At 42.2% G+C, this 18,283-nt stretch overlaps 1 protein-coding gene across 1 annotated transcript in view; it reads left to right on the forward strand.

Annotated features, from left to right (window-relative positions):
* The window catches only part of B3GLCT (beta 3-glucosyltransferase), a 299,257-nt gene that overhangs the window by 214,839 nt on the left and 66,135 nt on the right, over nt 1-18,283 (forward strand). The window contains exon 8 of the mRNA XM_072134376.1: nt 4,897-4,960. Within this exon, the coding sequence (XP_071990477.1) occupies nt 4,897-4,960 (64 nt within the window). The remainder of the gene's footprint in view (nt 1-4,896; nt 4,961-18,283) is intronic.

Raw genomic sequence — 18,283 nt, forward strand, 5'->3', positions numbered from 1 at the left:
AGAAGTGCTCTCCAACTAATGTTCTGATGATCTGGCATTCTGGCTTCTATGGGCGGCCAGCAGTCCGCAGCGCCTGCACATTGTCCAGATGATTTATGTCTGCGTGAGCAGAAAGGGACATTGAAGAGCACTTCTAAGGGCGTGAGAAAGAGAAAATTTATGTTGGTTTTTCATTTTTGCTCCAGTTCAGATTGTGTCATATATGTTATGTAAGTTATTACCGAAATAATGCCTTTTCCACCCAATATCCGTATTTCTCCTCTTTATTATGGCATGTCCTGTCTTCTCTAGACATCTTTTGGATGATTGAAGCCTAGGGATAATAGATATCTCTCTGTAAAACTTTGGCTGGATATCTGCTGGATATAATTGAAGTGTTTGCTTTTATAATTAGCTGATGATTCAGGGATCACAGATTTGTATCTGTGATTTTTTAAGTCTTGTTCAGTTTCTGCACTCAATCCCAGGACCATTAAAAAGTCTTTCAATCAAAATTATATTTTTTCGGCTTCTTGCATGCCTCCTAAGGCCTTGTAGTAGATACTTTGTTATTTATGCTTAACCCTTTCAAGACACAGCCAGTTTTTAGCCAGCATATATTTGATCACATGAAATCACAGCAGCCTCCATGGAGGATACGATACAATACAATAGCACTTTATTGATCCCCGGGGGATAAATTGTTTTGTACATAGTGTTCCTGCAGTTGTTACGCACAGAGACAGCCTTAAAGAGAACCTGTCAGGCAAATTAACCCCCCATAACTAAATGTATTTTCTCAAACTGCCATAAGAAAGCATTGCCCCTATCCCTTCATTGTCCCTCTACGTGCCTGTAAATTTAAGCAATCAGATACTAAAGCTGTATGCAAATGACCTGAGAGATGTTCAATGAGTCATTATCATATTCAAGGTGTCCTCCATGTGCTTCCTGTTGCTGGCGCCCCCTGCAGCCTGTGTGTATATCAGATAACCCTATACACATGACTGACAGCCTGTATAATGGTGTGAGGTATAATGGTGTAATGGCTCCTCTGTGTGCTTCCTGGTGCTGGCGCCCCCTGCAGCCTTTGTGTGTGTGAGGTATAATGGTGTAATGGCTCCTCCATGTGCTTCCTGGTGCTGTCTATGTTTATGGTAGAATCGCCTCTACTTTAGGCGCAGAGGATGTCCCCTTGTCCTGGTCACAGGCCTAGGTATATAAAGATCTTTGGAGAGATCCTTGTACTGTCCATTCAGGTATTTGTACATTGTAATGAGGTCTCCCCTCAGTCGTCTTTTTTATGAACTGAATAACCCCAAATTTTGTAACCTGTCATTGTATTCTAGTCGCCTAATAATCTTGGTTGCTCTTCTCTACACCCGTTCCAGTTCTACTATGTCTCTTTATACACTGGTGTCCAAAAATGTACACAATATTCCATGTGTGGTCTGACCAGGTCAGAACTATGTCTTTATCATGAGAATCTATTCCTCTCTTGAATCATCCCAAAATTGTATTTGCTTTAGCAGCAGCCGCCTGGCTCTGGTCACTCAAATTAAGTTTACCATCCACCAATACCCCCAAGTCTTTTTCAGTAGCAGTTTTACCAAGTAATTGACTGTTTAGAACATTGTACCTTTTGTTTCCATGGCCCAAGTGCATAACTTTACATTTATCTACATTAATCCTCATCAAACCATTTCTCTGCCCACTCCTCAAGCTTCCACAAATCCCTCTGTAATGCTAAACTATCGACCTCAGTATTTATTACTTTACACAGCTTAGTATCATCTGCAAATATTGAAACTTGAATATGTAAACCCACTACAAGGTCATTAATAAAAATATTGAAAAGAAGTGGCCCCAATACTGACCATGGTTGCACTCCACTGGTAACGTCTACCCAATCTGAGAGTGTGCCATTAATGATGACCCTCTGTTTTCTATCACTAAGCCAATAACTTACCCAAAAAGTTTATGTACCAACCTTTTATGCGCCACTGTGTCAACAGTCCAGATATACAACATCCACAGCGTCCCCCAGATCCAGTCTGGAACTTACCTTTTCATAGAAGCCAATTAGATTAGCCTGACAGGACCGATCCCTCATAAACCCATGCTGACGCTGGGTTATAATGTTATGTGCAGTGATATACTCCAGGATAACATCTCTAACAAACTCCTCAAATATTTTCCCCACAACAGAAGTTAGACTCCAGTCTCCAGGATCGCTTGTTGATCCTTTTTTGTATATTGGTACCACATTTGCTATGCGCCAGTCCTGTGGAATAGAACCAGTCTATCACGGTACTTCATCTTGCTGGGGTCATTCGTTGTAAGATTACAACAGGAGATTGCCTCTACTCTTGCGCTTCGAACTGGAGTTACAAAGGTACTGTCTCTAAAATTGTTGTGCCGTCTTTTGGAACGTGGAAGCGGTGAAAATATTTATTTATTACTTGTTATTTTGTTATGCTGAGTATATTTAAGAATCTTGTGTTTGTGGGAATCCCCCGTTTAAATATAGAGAATTGAACAGGAAGAACAATTGAAATTGCTGTTTTCAGCATAGTGGCTAAATGGATTAACTGCTCTAGGTCCCATACACATGACCATATTAGGGTCTATTGCACCCGGTCATGGTGTGCTGAGCACACAATGGGGCACATTTACTTACCCGTCTGGAGGTTGTCCGTCGATCATGCACTCTGCCTCTGCCCCCCTTTTAGAAGAGTATCTGGTTGCAGTAGTTTCCAGTCTTTTGTGGTACGTTTTGCACCAATTAAAGTAAAAAGTTATAACGACGCGCTGCACACTTTTCCCGTAGGAGCTGCAAACAGTCGAGGACCGATCCAACAAAAAGTCATAATTTAAAACGTTAAAAAGTTACTATGACCGGAGCTCCTGAGTCTTCTTACTGTTTCTTTTTATTCTCAGGAGCAAATTCAGCAGGTTATCACTCGATGACCGAACTCTCTCCAGAATATTAGCACAATTTCAAAGATTCTCCGATTAGAATAGGCCACTATTCAGACCACCACCACTATACTCTATCTCCCTCCGTTCACACTGATCATCATAGCAGATCGCTGGAAGAAATTTGCACATGGATAGCATGATATGTTCTTGATAGTTAAGATTTATTCAGTATAAAATATACTCACAAACATTGAGTTGCATATAAAAGTGACAATTAGGACGTCAGCTTCACATGTCTGCCTGACCCTTGGTATTGCCACACATGCCTTCTTCCCAAATTTGAAGAAGTTTCTCATTTTATCATCATCTCCTCTACCTTCTTATGGCAAATTTAATAGTGCTCTGTTGTTCCACTAGAGATCACAGTTATGCCATTACATTTATGCCAGTAGCCAGGGCTGCTTCCAACAGTCACAAGGCTGCCACAAACTAGTCACAGGACTGCCTCTATGCCCCAGTAGCCAGTTCTGCCCCCAAGTAGTCAAAGTGCTGCCCATATGCCCCAATAGCCAGTTCTTCCCCAAATACTCCCAGTGCTGCCCCTTCTCCCCAGCAGTAGCCAGTTCTGCCCCAAGTATTTACACTGCTGCCCCAGTAGCCGGTGCTGCTTGCCTCCATGCCCCAGTAGCCAGTGCTGACTGCCTCCATGCCCCAGTAGCCAGTGCTGCTTGCCTCCATGCCCCAGTAGCCAGTGCTGCCTGCCCCCATGCCCCAGTAGCCAGTGCTGCCTGCCCCCATGCCCCAGTATGCAGTGCTACCTGCCTCCATGCCCCAGTAGTCACCATGCTGCTAAAGTAGGCAGTGCTTCCTGGTCCCATGCCCCAGTAACCAGTGCTGCCTGCCCCCATGTCCCAGTAGCCAGCAGCCTAGGGGCAAATACAGCTCTGGCTTTTCAGCAGTCAATCCTGCAATATGTCCAGACCACAATTGAGTTTGGGTCTGCTCATCTCTACCCAGGAGCAGTGCAATACAGCAGCCAAATACTTACCACTCTGCTCTGGATCCTGATGCTGCTGCAAAAGCAAAGTCAGGACACCGAGCAGAGCGGCAGGAGAGGACTCGGGAGAGTGAGGATTTCTCAGCAGTACTCGCTACCTGTCCTCCTGCATTAATGTTTCCTTCATTCATTTATGGAACCACTCATTGAAGGGTGCGAGCTGCAACTCAAAGCTTGACGGCTGCATTTGTGCCACGGGTTGTGCATGCTCTTCTAGGCTTTTAATTAAGATGTGCACATTATGTACATGCTCAGTATTGAAGCTCATCTGCTACAGATCAGAGGAATAAGACACTAGGAAGAAATTCCTGCATTTGTCTCTGCATTGTTAGTGTGACCAGGAAAACAGGACTGTGAAGTCGGTGACCATGTTGGCGCACTCCTTTGCCCTGGTTTATACATTTATTTTTGTAGGTGGTCTTCCCAAACAAGAGTGTGAGGTTTATACAGAAAAGCCTCTATATAAAATCCTTATTGAGTTAAGTGGTATTTGTCCCACTGCGGCATGATGTCAGCTCTCATCTGTTCCACTAATTATACCTTTAATTCATTTGGAAATACAAGACGAAAAAAAAAGTCTTTCTGTACAATCTGTTTTTCATGATTTTTGTTTTCCATTTCTACAAATGTAATGCTTTTTCATTTTTTTTAATACTTTTGTACTTTTCATTGATTTTTTTTCCCCAAGATACTTTAATTTAAACACTTTTGCAATTAAATCCTTTTATTAGATTAAGTATAATTTCACTTTTATTCCTGTTTGCATCTGTGTGGGTATTAGAACCAGAACAGAGAGTAAATGAACCCGATCTAATAAAGTCATTATAGATTAGTTGTGTTTCTGTAACATTTCCCAGTGTATAACTTTGTTGGTTTTTATTTGCATGCTTTTTCCATGGTCTGTTAATGAGACTTTTTTTTTCTTGTGTATTTTCTAGACTTGCTGAAATTCTAACTAAGGACCCTCCTAGTTCCGATTTTACTATAGATTTGAAGCATGAGGTATGTTATATTTTGTCTGTTTTTTTAACAGCATAACAAATTGGACAAAAAATGTTTAAAAAATGTCCCACAATAACGCCAGACACATAGTTGTACAATTTTCATACAGGGGGCAATCTAAATTTATTTTTTATAATTATCCTTACATAATATCAGTAAGGGATCAACCACTGGAAACTCCGCAAGAACAGTGGTCCCTACAATCTGTCACCCTGTTCTTTATCTATTAGACATTGCCTGCTATTAGTATATTGCAAATGCATTGTGATTTTCTACATAACGTTTATTATTTCTGTCCATAATGCATTTTCCAAGATATTCCCAGTTTAAACCATATGTTAATGAGGCAGTTGGTGCACTAAGGTGCCTTTGGCGCCCAGAGCACAGCTTAAATTACTTCCTTGCTTCTCACAAGACAAATCTTTTGCTTAACTAATGGAGGGTTATAGTCCAGGCAGAAATAGCAGTGTTCGTGCGCTAACAGCATATTCTTTGTGCACTAACTGTCTCATTAGCATATGGATTAAAATGGTAATTTCTCAGAAACTGCATAGTGGACTTAATTAATGTTTGGGTTTAAAAATGCATTATTCTACAACGTGTGGCCAGCTGATCATAATACTTGGGTAGGTGGAAGACTATTCCTCATTGTTTCAATCAGTGAGGAAAAGCTAATAAAAAATTAATTGTGAAATCTTAATGGAGCATTTTACTTCAAAGTTTTGCTGTTCAGAAATAGTTGTCATATGTGAATAGTAACACTGCTTGTTGCTAAGAGAGTTCTTGGGACAAGATTTTTTTAACCTACATACCATAAATAGGGGACATGTATCTTTATTTCTGCTAGTTAAATTGTGTCAATTTTGTAACTTTTTGTCTTTTTGCGACTTTTCACTGCGACTTTTGCTTTAGTTTTTCAAGTACACCTTTTTCTGCACCTGGTGCAGTATGCTTTGTGTATCTTTATTTTCCAGATATTCTGTGCGACTTTTCACTTATGTATAATTTTTTTTGCTTATTTGCTAGTCCAGGGCAGGTGCAAAGGAAGAATTTGTTATGGACCCAGTTTTAACATGTAAATGGAAATTATATCACATGCTTTAAATGTTTTAAATTTTTCACATGAAACTGTTTTTTTAAAAATTCATAAATTTTTGCATTTTTAAAAAATGTATTGGTAACTTCTAAGGGTGAGGTCACACGTGGAGTTTTTGTAGCGTTTTGAAACTCATTACAACAGCTGAGGAGAGGTGTTTGATTAATTACATAACTGTTGACATTTACGTTTACAAAACGCGATGTAAACGGGATGCGTTAACATGTAAATAGGAAAATCACCTCTTCTCAGCTGCTGTAATGTCTTTCAAAATGCAATGAAATTCAACCAAAACACAACGTGTGACCTCACCCTTAACACCAAGTCTGACTGACCTCATATGTCGTCATCACCCTGGGGTGTGATTACAGTGCTTAAAAATGCAGGACACAGCCTCAAATCTGAATTTACAGTAGTATCCACTCCTGTATATAACCCCTCACATGGCTTGTATCCTCTCCTGTATATAACCCCCTCACATGGCTTGTGTCCTCTCCAGTATATAACCCCCTCACTTGGCTTGTATCCTCTCCTGTATATAACCCCCTCACATGGCTTGTGTCCTCTCCTGTATATAACCCTTCACATGGCTTGTGTCCTCTCCTGTATATAACCCCCTCACATGGCTTGTATCCTCTCCTGTATATAACCCACTCACATGGCTTGTATCCTCTCCTGTATATAACCCCCTCACATGGCTTGTGTCCTCCCCTGTATATAACCCCCTCACATGGCTTGTGTGCTCTCCTGTATATACTCCCCCTCACATGGCTTGTGTCCTCTCCTGTATATAACCCCCTCACATGGCTTGTATCTTCTCCTGTATATAACCCCTCACATGGCTTGTGTCCTCTCCTGTATATAACCCCCTCACATGGCTTGTGTCCTCTCCTGTATATAACCCCTGACATGGCTTGTATCCTCTCCTGTATATAACCCCCTCACATGGCTTGTGTCCTCTCCTGCATATAACCCCCTCACATGGCTTGTATCCTCTCCTGTATATAACCCCCTCACATGGCTTGTGTCCTCTCCAGTATATAACCAGTATTTTCCCTGTATTGCCCTGGGTTTTTGGCGCGCGGATCGTCACGCCGGCATGCATGCTACGGAAATGACCGAACGATAACCCGACGGATTCGGAGAAATCATTTAAATAAAAAAAGTGTTGCGGGACTCGCGCTTACCTTCACCAAGTATAGGCTCGGTGAACTCCAGTGCGTTCTGATGCTCTTCAGCGCAGCAGCGACACCGTGAATGGGCCGGGTGAGTAAATCTGCCCCAGTGAGTGTTTTGCCCGTTTCAATTTTGAAGTTCAACATTTCAAGTATTTTTTTCCACATGAACGTGCAAAACATGATGTTGAATTTAACATTCAACATTTAGCTCAAATCAGTTTCTAGCTTTTACATCTATTCACAAGACTATTTTTCTTTTGGCTAAAAACCAGAGGGTGTCCTAAGTGTACCTGTTTTTAAAAAAATTGCTTCAAGAATATATCATTTTTATCTGCATCTAGGAATTGCCATAGACATGTGAAAAATGCCTTAAACAGTATCTTCAAGATGGTTAACTAGGTCTCCTGCAATAAAAAATACCACAAAAGAGATTTCTTATAGTCGATGATGGTATTTAAAGCCCCTCAAAGGTTCCTCTTGGAGTCGAAAGTAAATTGAAAGGGTTTCCTTCACATTGTTAAGAGTAATTTAATGATATGGGTAAGGAGAGTCATTAATATATAAGACCTTGCAACCCTGGTCTGCTGGATGAATTACGCTGGGTAGAGAGGAAGGAAAGGTCTGCAAATGTTTGTTTAGGGGCAAGTGTATTTTTCCTATTGAGCACATTCCTGGCTTTGACATTTTGGCTTTTACTTTGCAAGTTCTTTCTGGCAGTTTTCTATCCTTGAGAAGAAGTAAACATTTTGGGGCACATTTACGAAGAACAGTGCAGTCTGTACTATGTGCAGTTTGCCTTTGTAGTGTGTAGAGGGCGCCAGATTCGGGATTTCTGGCACACGTTCTACATGAATCTAGAGCTCCCTGCACTGCTCCGACCGAGTGCACTGCTTTTTCTTTGGTGCACCTTTAACATGGGCTGTGTAACACACTTCTGTTATATAAATGTGGCGCATGATCCGAATAAGCACCGGAACGCCAACTTCAGTGCAGAAATTTGTGTTGTATGATGCCTAGTAGAGCCATGCCACAAAATGGTCTTGTGTAACACATAGTTGGCGCTGACACTTCTTAAATACGTGTGCAGGCAGTTTGCACTGAAAAGAATGTGCAAAGTCCGTCAGAAAACTGGTTTTATGGTTCTATAAGTTTGTACTTGAACTTATCTGGTGACCTCTATAAGCTGTGTAATACAGGGTGTAACAAAAAGGTCGGGACTAGAGATGAGCGGACCCAACGTAAAGTTTTGTGTGCATTCCACACGAGCCGGACATATTGTAAGATTGGCAGCCAATCCGGAAAATTAACGCCCCTACCTACTAGCTTTGGCTGTCATTGGCCACAGGGGGCACGTACCTATGTCCCCACCAACTAGCCATGGCTGTTATTGGCCACAGGGGACACGTACCTATGTCCCTACCTACTAGCCATGGCTGTAATCGGCCAGGGTGGAAAATCAGCATTCAATTGGCAGCCATGCAGCCAATCCCACAAGGCAATTTAGGCAATTTCCCTGATTGTTTTCAGGGGCACCGAAGCTCTGCGAGCTCGGCTTCCGGGCCAGGCTGAGGTGCCCATGCTCCAACCTTCCCTATTCCCAGCGCTATATCAGGTGCTGAGATATGGTCATACATTCGGCAAGCATAGTGTTGATTATGGAGATGGTAATTTTATGTACCTGGTATGTACATTACCTAATTTCTTCTGGTCTAGACCAACTGATGAAGTTACTCTTCATCTAATAAACTATGTTATTTGTAAAGAGGAAGTCCGTTTCTCTTTTGATTCCTCTGAGGTCGACTTCCTGTTTACATATAAGGCGCTTTTGTCAGTTGAAAAACCTGTTGGTCACATAATCGAAGGAGCGGGATAATTTGGGCACTGGTTAGAGTCACAGCACGTAATCAGGATTGGAAGTGTATTGGCTGCATGTATATGCATGCAGAACAAAACAATTCTCTGTAGAGACTCATGCAAAATAACTTGTGGTGTTTAATAAAACCCACTAATATTAGCATCTCGCATCTATTTAGCAGGTTCGAAAATATTTTTGTATTAGTGTCACTTTAAATCTAAATGATCAGAAAAATAAAGATCCAAGTCATTTCCAAGTTATTGAAGCAATTTAATACCATTTATAGCTATTGATTCCTACCTGGAAGCTAATGTTTCTCTGGACAAACCTGTGATTGTCTTACTTCTTAGGTCCATTCTTCATGCTTCTATAATACAGACCATTATGTTCCTTTTTACATTGTTTATATACCTCTTAGATGTTGCCAATACAAGATTACAGGATTAATCGCTGCTTGTTATTCCAACTTGTTCTCACTTGCCCATAAAGGTGTCGGGAATCCCCAAGTGCTTGGAATCGGTAAAAAGATTTTGTCAGTATAATCTAAATATGGGTTGACGGCTTTCTTTAAAGAAAACCTGTCATTTAAGTTACCCAAAATAAATACTTCATTAAAAACTATGGTTAAAAAGAACTGCCAATATCCCTTAATGTTTCCTTGACATGTTTGTAAACTTTTAAACTCCCCTGATGTGAGTACAATGAGCCTTGCCTTTTAAATTTTACTTGCATTGCCCCTCCCTGCTTGTTTCTGATTGAGAGGTCTCACTGATGCTGCTGTGAGGAACATCGAGAGAAAGCTCTGTTGCATCATTGGGCACTTTATGCCAAGTGACCAGGGTGATGTCTTTTGAAGGTCCTGTTACATTTGCAATGTCTACCCCATGTATGTATCTGATCACATGAAATCACAGCATGCCTCCATGGAGGCATGATGAGGAGTAGAAGTCCATGGAGGATGGGGAGGAATAGAAATCCATGGAGGCATACTGTGATCAGATATATACGTGGTGTGGACGTTGCAAATGTAACCGGGACCTTGGATGACATCACCATATTCAAATGCTGAGAAGAGGCATAGACATATGGAGGAGTATATGGGAGGTGACGGTAAAGCAGGACATGTCGCCTCTGATGTCAGTTAATTTAAGATAAGGTTCAGGGATCGCATTAAGCGTATATTACACTTGTACAGGAAGATTTAATCCATTAAAAACGTCCCAACTGGATAAATCAACACAGGATTTTTAACCTTTCCCCCTCTTTCAGATCTGTGAGATACCACTCATTCATGTTCCGTATTGTTGCAGCCTCAGCCTGCATACCCTGGGGTGAGGCCGGTACCACCTGTCCTGCCCCTCGTCTTTTTCCAGCTCCCATCATTGCGATTTGATGAGGGGAGGGAAGCAGTTGGTAAACTCGGAGGAGAGAGGGTCACACTCAGCTTGGAGGCCGGGCACTGGGGGATGGATGCTCTTGTGCACAGCTGAGCGCTCTCTCCTCTATCCATGATGTAGTTGATTTATGCTGCAACGGGGCTGGACAGACACGTATATCATGTAATTAGTGTCTGTTCCTCCTTGATTTAAATTGACAGCAGTTATTTATTGGCACCCCACACTCCCATCCTCCATGTCCCCTACTCTCTCACATGAGCAAGCACCTTGACCTGACCCATATCTCCTGCATTGCTTCAGCATCTATGGGCTGTCATGTAAATGTTAACCCTTTTAGTGCAACCACCCTTCCTCAAGTAAGTTAATATTTTCACTTGACCGTTTGTTTCCCCATTTTAAGGTGTTGCAGGGGTTAATTTGTTGTATGACATGTGAGGTTCTGTTGACATTTACTCATTTACTTACCCGGTCCAGTCGCGATCCTGCGACGCATTGTCCGACACTGATTCGGGTCTGCCGGGATTCACTAATGTCGTGCGGCCGATATGTAGCAGGTGTTGCTGCTGTGCCGAAGTCCGCCGGAGTTCACTTGCTTCTTCCCGGTGCATGTGATCTTGCGACACAATTCTTTTTTAAAATTCTGCAGTTTTTCCGAATCCGTTGGGTTGTCCGATGACCACCCCCAACCCCCCCCCACCACCACTTTCTGTAGCGTGAAAGACGGTGCTGATGCGCCACAATCCATTCGCGTGCTCCAAAATCCCAGGGCAATCGGAAATATTCAGGAAACCCGATGATTACAACCATCACCGGAGAATGTGGCACAGCTGTGTTTTTTTTTTTGTCATTTCCCCCCCCCCTGTCTCCAGTTTTGCCCCTTCTCCTGCCCCCAGATCTAGTGCTTCCCCTCCTGCCCCCAGTTTTGGTGTCCCCCCCCCCCTCCTGTCTCCAGTTTTCCCCCTTCTCCTGCTCCAAGTTCTAGTGCCTACCCTCCTGCCCCCAGTTTTGGTGCCCCCCCCTCCTGTCTCCAGTTTTGCCCCTTCTCCTGACCCCAGATCTAGTGCTTCCCCTCCTGACCCCAGTTTTGGTGTCCCCCCCCATCCTGTCTCCAGTTTTCCCCCTTCTCCTGCTCCAAGTTCTAGTGCCTACCCTCCTGCCCCCAGTTTTGGTGCCCCCCCCCTGCTGCCTCCAGTTTTGCCCCTTCTCCTGCCCCCAGATCTAGTGCTTCCCCTCCTGCCCCCAGTTTTGGTGCCCCCCCCCCCTCCTGTCTCCAGTTTTTCCCCTTCTCCTGCCCCCAGTTCTGGTGATTCCCCTCCTGCTGCTTCAGGTTCTACTCACTGTGAGCAGAGCAGTCTGTTCCGCGGGAGTCTGTATAGAGGAGGAGCCAGAGGGTCATGTGATGATGACATCACCACAGGTCCTCAAGCTTCCCCTGTATACAGCAGGAACTCAAGCAGTGAGTTATCACACATGTTATACTCCGTTTTTGCTGCGAATCGCGACCCCTGTATTTTGGTCGTTCGACCCCCTCTGGTTTATATCTTATCCACCTATATGTATTACTGAAAACATCATGCGCCTCCTTACCTAAAAATACTCATTAAAATGGTAAGAGGATTATTAGTACCCTTCTGGAAAATGTTAGTGAAACTGATAAGGTTGATTTACAGCTCTATGGGAACCTGTTACTAGCTTTATTCCCTTCAACACGGATGCTATTGTTTAAAAACATGTTTAGAGTCAATAGAACAGAAGAAACGCCGGAGACTGGCAAGTCACCTAGCGGGATGTCGGCACTGCCAGACCAGGAGTGAGTAGTTGATGGCTGGGGCACAGGTACAATGCTTCGGGCTTGATTAGACCAGGATATATGGGTGGTGCACTGCTTGTTCAACCAGATGGATGCAATCAAATAAAGACAAAAGATAGCGGCACTCACCCGAAAATCTTCTTTATTCAGCTTAATGCATGAGACAGGGAGGTGCAGCACAAGAAAGGCTTCGGCGACGGGCCGTTTCGCGCACTCCTGCGCTTCGTCTAGCCGTATGAGGGACGCCGGTGGAGTCGGGGTTATAACCGTCCTCCCTCTGACATCACTCATAGAAAAATCATGTGATCGAAGGAATCATGTGATCGGGGGGGGGGGGGTGTGCAGAGGTGTAGGCGGTGCCCGCACAAGACCATCAGCTGACCAGTCAAGTTACGGACGTCGCCGTCATGCACAATCATTCAAACCGCAGTATTGTACAAAAAAACAAGGAAAAGTGAAACAAGAAACGCCAAGTTGCACATAATCCTATTAACATCACATAATTAAAAACAATTTCCTTACAGTGTGGTATATCGAAAAGTTACAGAGGGCAAATTGGCTTAATCTCTCTTATAGCATCTGGTACATCTACAGAAACACTGCCATGTCATTTTTATCATTTAGTCCTACTGGACCTTCTGCTTCTGTCTTGAGGATCCATCTAGCCTCTCACCGGACGAGCTCTCTATGTCTATCTCCTCCATTAGTATTCACTGTTACCCTTTCTATCCCCGCAAAGGACAGTGCATCAGGGTTACCTGCATGCACTGTATGTACATGTTGTATCAATCTAGGGGAACCTTTTCCTGTGATAACTGAGCGATGGTGCTCCCTGAACCTAATGTAAAGAGGTCTGATGGTTTTGCCTATGTAGAATCGTCTACATGGGCAAAAGACGAAATAGACTACGTAATCAGTTTTGCAACTAATAAAGTGTTTCACAGTAGCTGTGACTCCTCCCATCTGGAGAGTCTTGTCCCTTAAATGAAATTTACAGAAGTTACAGTGGTGGCATGGAAAATTACCTTGTGGACTCGCTTTGTCTAACCATGTAGTTTTATCATCTCCAAATCTACTTCTGACAAGAAGGTTCTTAAGAGTGGGATTACGTCTGAAGGCCACCATAGAAGTCTTCAGACCCAATGAGAACAATATCCGCAAGGCCATCCAGAAAAACTGGAATATATTAGAAAGGGACCCGGAGCTTAAAATACTCGCGGCCAATAGACCTATGGTGGCCTTCAGACGTAATCCCACTCTTAAGAACCTACTTGCCAGAAGTAGATTTGGAGATGATAAAACTACCGTATATTCCGGCGTATAAGACGACCTGGTGTATACTATAGAGTTTAAGATATATTCGCCGTATAAGACTACCCCTTTTCCAACGCATACAAAACACCGGTAAAAATTAAAAAAAAAAAAAACAGATTTGAATTTAACATGGCCCTTTTTTAATGTAAATTCTTATGACATGCAGGTATATAGCAGGAAAACTGTCGCTCATAAACATAAGGCATACAACAACAACATTACCATTACAGCACAGCCCCCAGTAGTATACAGCACAGCCCCCAGTAGTATACAGCACAGCCCCCAGTAGTATACAGCACAGCCCCCAGTAGTATACAGCACAGCCCCCAGTAGTATACAGCACTGCCCCCAGTAGTATACAGCACTGCCCCCAGTAGTATACAGCACAGCCCCCAGTAGTATACAGCACTGCCCCCAGTAATATACAGCCAGCCCAGCATTAATAGAAAATAATAAACTTATATACTCACCCTCCGGTGGCCCCGACGTGCAGTGCTGCTCCCCCGATGTCCGCGTGGGTCCTCTTCTGGCTTCGGCGCCCGTCTTCTGTCTTCACAAACTTCGTGCCGGGCGCCGCCATTGTTCTCCCCTGGACGGCGCCTAGTATGACGCAGAAGAAAGAAGACTGCGCGGAAGACGATCCGCGCGGACATCGGGGCCAACGGAGGGCGAGTATGCACCCCGATGTCTTTTTGAGGCTGCCGGCAGCTTTTTGAGGCTGCCGGCAGCCATCGCTGTGCAAACACCCGCGATCGGTGCTAGCACCGATCGCGGGTGTTACCGGTAAGCCTTTGCTGCAATATGCAGCAAAGACTTACCGGCTATGGAGAGGGCTCAGCCCGTGAGCCCTCTCCATGCACCGGGACCCGCCGTATAAGACGATTACCGGCGTATAAGACGACCCCAGAGAAGACAGAAGATTTTTCTGTCTTCAAAAGTTGTCTTATACGCCGGTATATACGGTACATGGTTAGACAAAGCGAGTCCACAAGGTAATTTTCCATGCCACCACTGTAACTTCTGTAAATTTCATTTAAGGGACAAGACTCTCCAGATGGGAGGAGTCACAGCTACTGTGAAACACTTTATTAGTTGCAAAACTGATTACGTAGTCTATTTCGTCTTTTGCCCATGTAGACGATTCTACATAGGCAAAACCATCAGACCTCTTTACATTAGGTTCAGGGAGCACCATCGCTCAGTTATCACAGGAAAAGGTTCCCCTAGATTGATACAACATGTACATACAGTGCATGCAGGTAACCCTGATGCACTGTCCTTTGCGGGGATAGAAAGGGTAACAGTGAATACTAATGGAGGAGATAGACATAGAGAGCTCGTCCGGTGCGAGGCTAGATGGATCCTCAAGACAGAAGCAGAAGGTCCAGTAGGACTAAATGATAAAAATGACATGGCAGTGTTTCTGTAGATGTACCAGATGCTATAAGAGAGATTAAGCCAATTTGCCCTCTGTAACTTTTCGATATACCACACTGTAAGGAAATTGTTTTTAATTATGCGATGTTAATAGGATTATGTGCAACTTGCCGTTTCTTGTTTCACTTTTCCTTGTTTTTTTGTACAATACTGCGGTTTGAATGATTGTGCATGACGGCGACGTCCGTAACTTGACTGGTCAGCTGACGGTCTTGTGCGGGCACCGCCTACACCTCTGCACACACACACACACCCCTGTTTCCCGATCACATGATACCTTCGATCACATGATTTTTCTATGAGTGACGTCAGAGGGAGGACGGTTATAACCCCGACTCCACTGGCGTCCCTCATACGGCTAGACGAAGCGCAGGAGTGCGCGAAACGGCCCGTCGCCGAAGCCTTTCTTGTGCTGCACCTCCCTGTCTCATGCATTAAGCTGAATAAAGAAGATTTCCGGGTGAGTGCCGCTATCTTTTGTCTTTATTTGATTAAAAACATGTTTAGGTTAATAAAATCGGGTGTAAGGCCTATCACATGTAAAATGCAATCTGCAGGTAGCATGTTATAGAGGAAGAAGAACTGAGTATATTAAGATGGCTCTTTGTGGGAAAAGTTTCTGTAATGATGGGAATCATCATATTTGCACAGAACCCTAGTTAAGAACACCTGACTTACATACGACCCCTAGTTACAAACGGACCTCTGGATATTGGTAATTTACTGTACTTTAGCCTTAGGCTACAATAAACAGCTGTAACAGTTATCACAGGTGTTTGTAATTAAGATTTATTGTTAACCCTGGTTCTTATGACAACCCAACATTTTTAATATCCAATAGTCACAGAGACGAAAAAAAATTTGGCTGGAACTACAATTCTAAAATATACAGTTCCGACTTACATACAAATTCAAATTCAATTCATTAAGAAAAAACCTACAGAACCCATCTTGTACGTAACCCGGGTATTGCCTGTAAAATGGAATCATTGTAATTTTTTTTGCTCTTCACCACAAAGAATTACTGTAAGTCATAGAGCTATAGAGTCCATTATAAGAAGAATCAAAAATGTTCTTGGAAGAATATGCTGAAGATAAAAAGGGGTTTAAGCAGCTAAATTGGCCATAGAAGTGTGTAGACTAAAAATAACTTTGCTATTAGTGAGTGTTGTGAGCATGCTCTGTGACCTGTGCAGGGTAGGGGAAGAGGAAGGCTTTGGCGATTACTTGTTATCAGTGGTTAATCATGTGTTATCAATTTACTGGTTTTACCTGTCATTAAAATCCTCTCTGTGATGATATTGCTGTAACTGCTGAAAAGTGATCTTTACAAAACAGGTGTCATCGGCCTATTATGAGGGTCAATGGTCAGTGTGAAAACTGAAATATTACTGTAGATTTTTCTGTTTCTGAACTCTGAGAAAGAAAAATTAAGCCTTAGATTCCCTTGCAAAATATACAAAATAACCTTTGCATCATTGGATTATTTGGAAAAAAGTTTTTGTAATAGTGGCACTTCAAATCTGAATGTCCAAAAAAAAATCTCATATTTTGCATTGGAACTCTAGAGATAAATCTTTCCTCTCTCAAACATCCTCAGTAGCAAAATCTGCAGTATTTTTTCTTTTCATACTGACTACTGACACCTGTTTTGTAAAGATGACTTTTCAGCAGTTATTGCAATTTCATCACAGAGAGGATTTTGATTAAAACTATTTATACAGGGAAGATTAAAGCTTTGACTCTTACCTATTGTCAGTGGTTGATCCTGTGTTATCATAAATTGGTGCTACCAGACATTATAATTATTTCCGTGGTGATATTGCGATAACTACTGAAAAGTGATCTTTACAAAACAGGCATCAGAAGCCTACTATGAGGGTTAGTATGAAAACATAAAGAAAATTGCATACAGGCGGTCCCCTACTTAAGAACACCCAACTTACAGACGACTCATAGTTATAAACAGACCTCTGGATGTTGGTAATTTTGGCTTTAACAGTTAGCAAAGGTGTTTGTAATGAAGCTTTATTGATAATCCTGGTTCTTCTCACAATCCAACATTTTTAAAATTCAATTTTCACAGAGACCAAAAAAAATTTCACTGGGGTTACAATTATAAAATATACCGTTCCGACTTGCATACAAATTCAACTTAAGAACAAACCTTCTGAACCTATCTTGTACGTAACCCGGGGACTACCTGTACCAAAAATCTCAAAAAATATGGAATTTATACAGCGGACAGACATCTGATTCCCTTTAGTATAGTTATATCGTGACAGGTTCATTTAGATGCAGCTGTTTCTGTGACTTTTCCTGGAACTGGAAGGTGATTTTACTTTCTTTTTTTCCCAATTCATTTCACATTTCACAAAAGTTGTAAAACTCAAAGTTAAGTAGATTAGTTTATACTTGGAAGAATTTACTTAATGGACTTTTCAGATACTAGAGTTATTGTTTTATATTAATATTTAAAATCTATTATCTTGACATTTATTTTTTTGGAGAGTTGTTGCACCATCTAAATAACCGAATTTTGAGGATTTCTAAAAGGAGGACTTGTATAATAGAAAGATAAGTCTCATAAAAAATTAATTGGTTCTTTTCTCCTCAAATCAATTTACTGGATTTTGTATTATACTCTTTTAGAGAAAATGAAAGAAAGTTCTGCTCTGGTTAATAAATCAATTTTTGGAGCTGTAACACAAGACTTCCTCCAAATTCGGTTTCATTTTATAGATCACAGCTTATATTACTATAAATTGCTATTTCTTTAGTTTAGAAATTGCTTAATCGAAAATAATATACATAATTTTTTTTTGCTCTTTTTCAATGTCCATTAGAAATAGAATTTTGGCCTATACTTCAGTTTACACAGTATTAAATGTCTTCCAATTCGGTGCTCCATCAAAGTTTAATTTGTCACATTAATATTTGTTCTGGATCACACATTATAATGTAAAATTACTGTAACCTGAGAGCACAACTTTCTGGAAAACTAAAATGTCAAGTACCAAAAAATAATAAAAGGAAAATAAAGATTGAAGACAGATAAGGTATCCTGTAAAATGGGAGCAGGGGGGCTCAGTGGTCAGCAGTACAACCTTGCAGCGCTGGGGTCCGGGTACATGTCCCACCCAGGTCAACATCTGCAAAGAGTTTGTATGTTCTCCCCGTATTTGCGTGGGTTTCCTCCGGGTCCTCTGGATTCCTCCCACAATCCAAAACATACC

This window comes from Engystomops pustulosus, chromosome 2 (genome assembly GCF_040894005.1).
Source record: "Engystomops pustulosus chromosome 2, aEngPut4.maternal, whole genome shotgun sequence".
Lineage (NCBI taxonomy): Eukaryota > Metazoa > Chordata > Amphibia > Anura > Leptodactylidae > Engystomops > Engystomops pustulosus.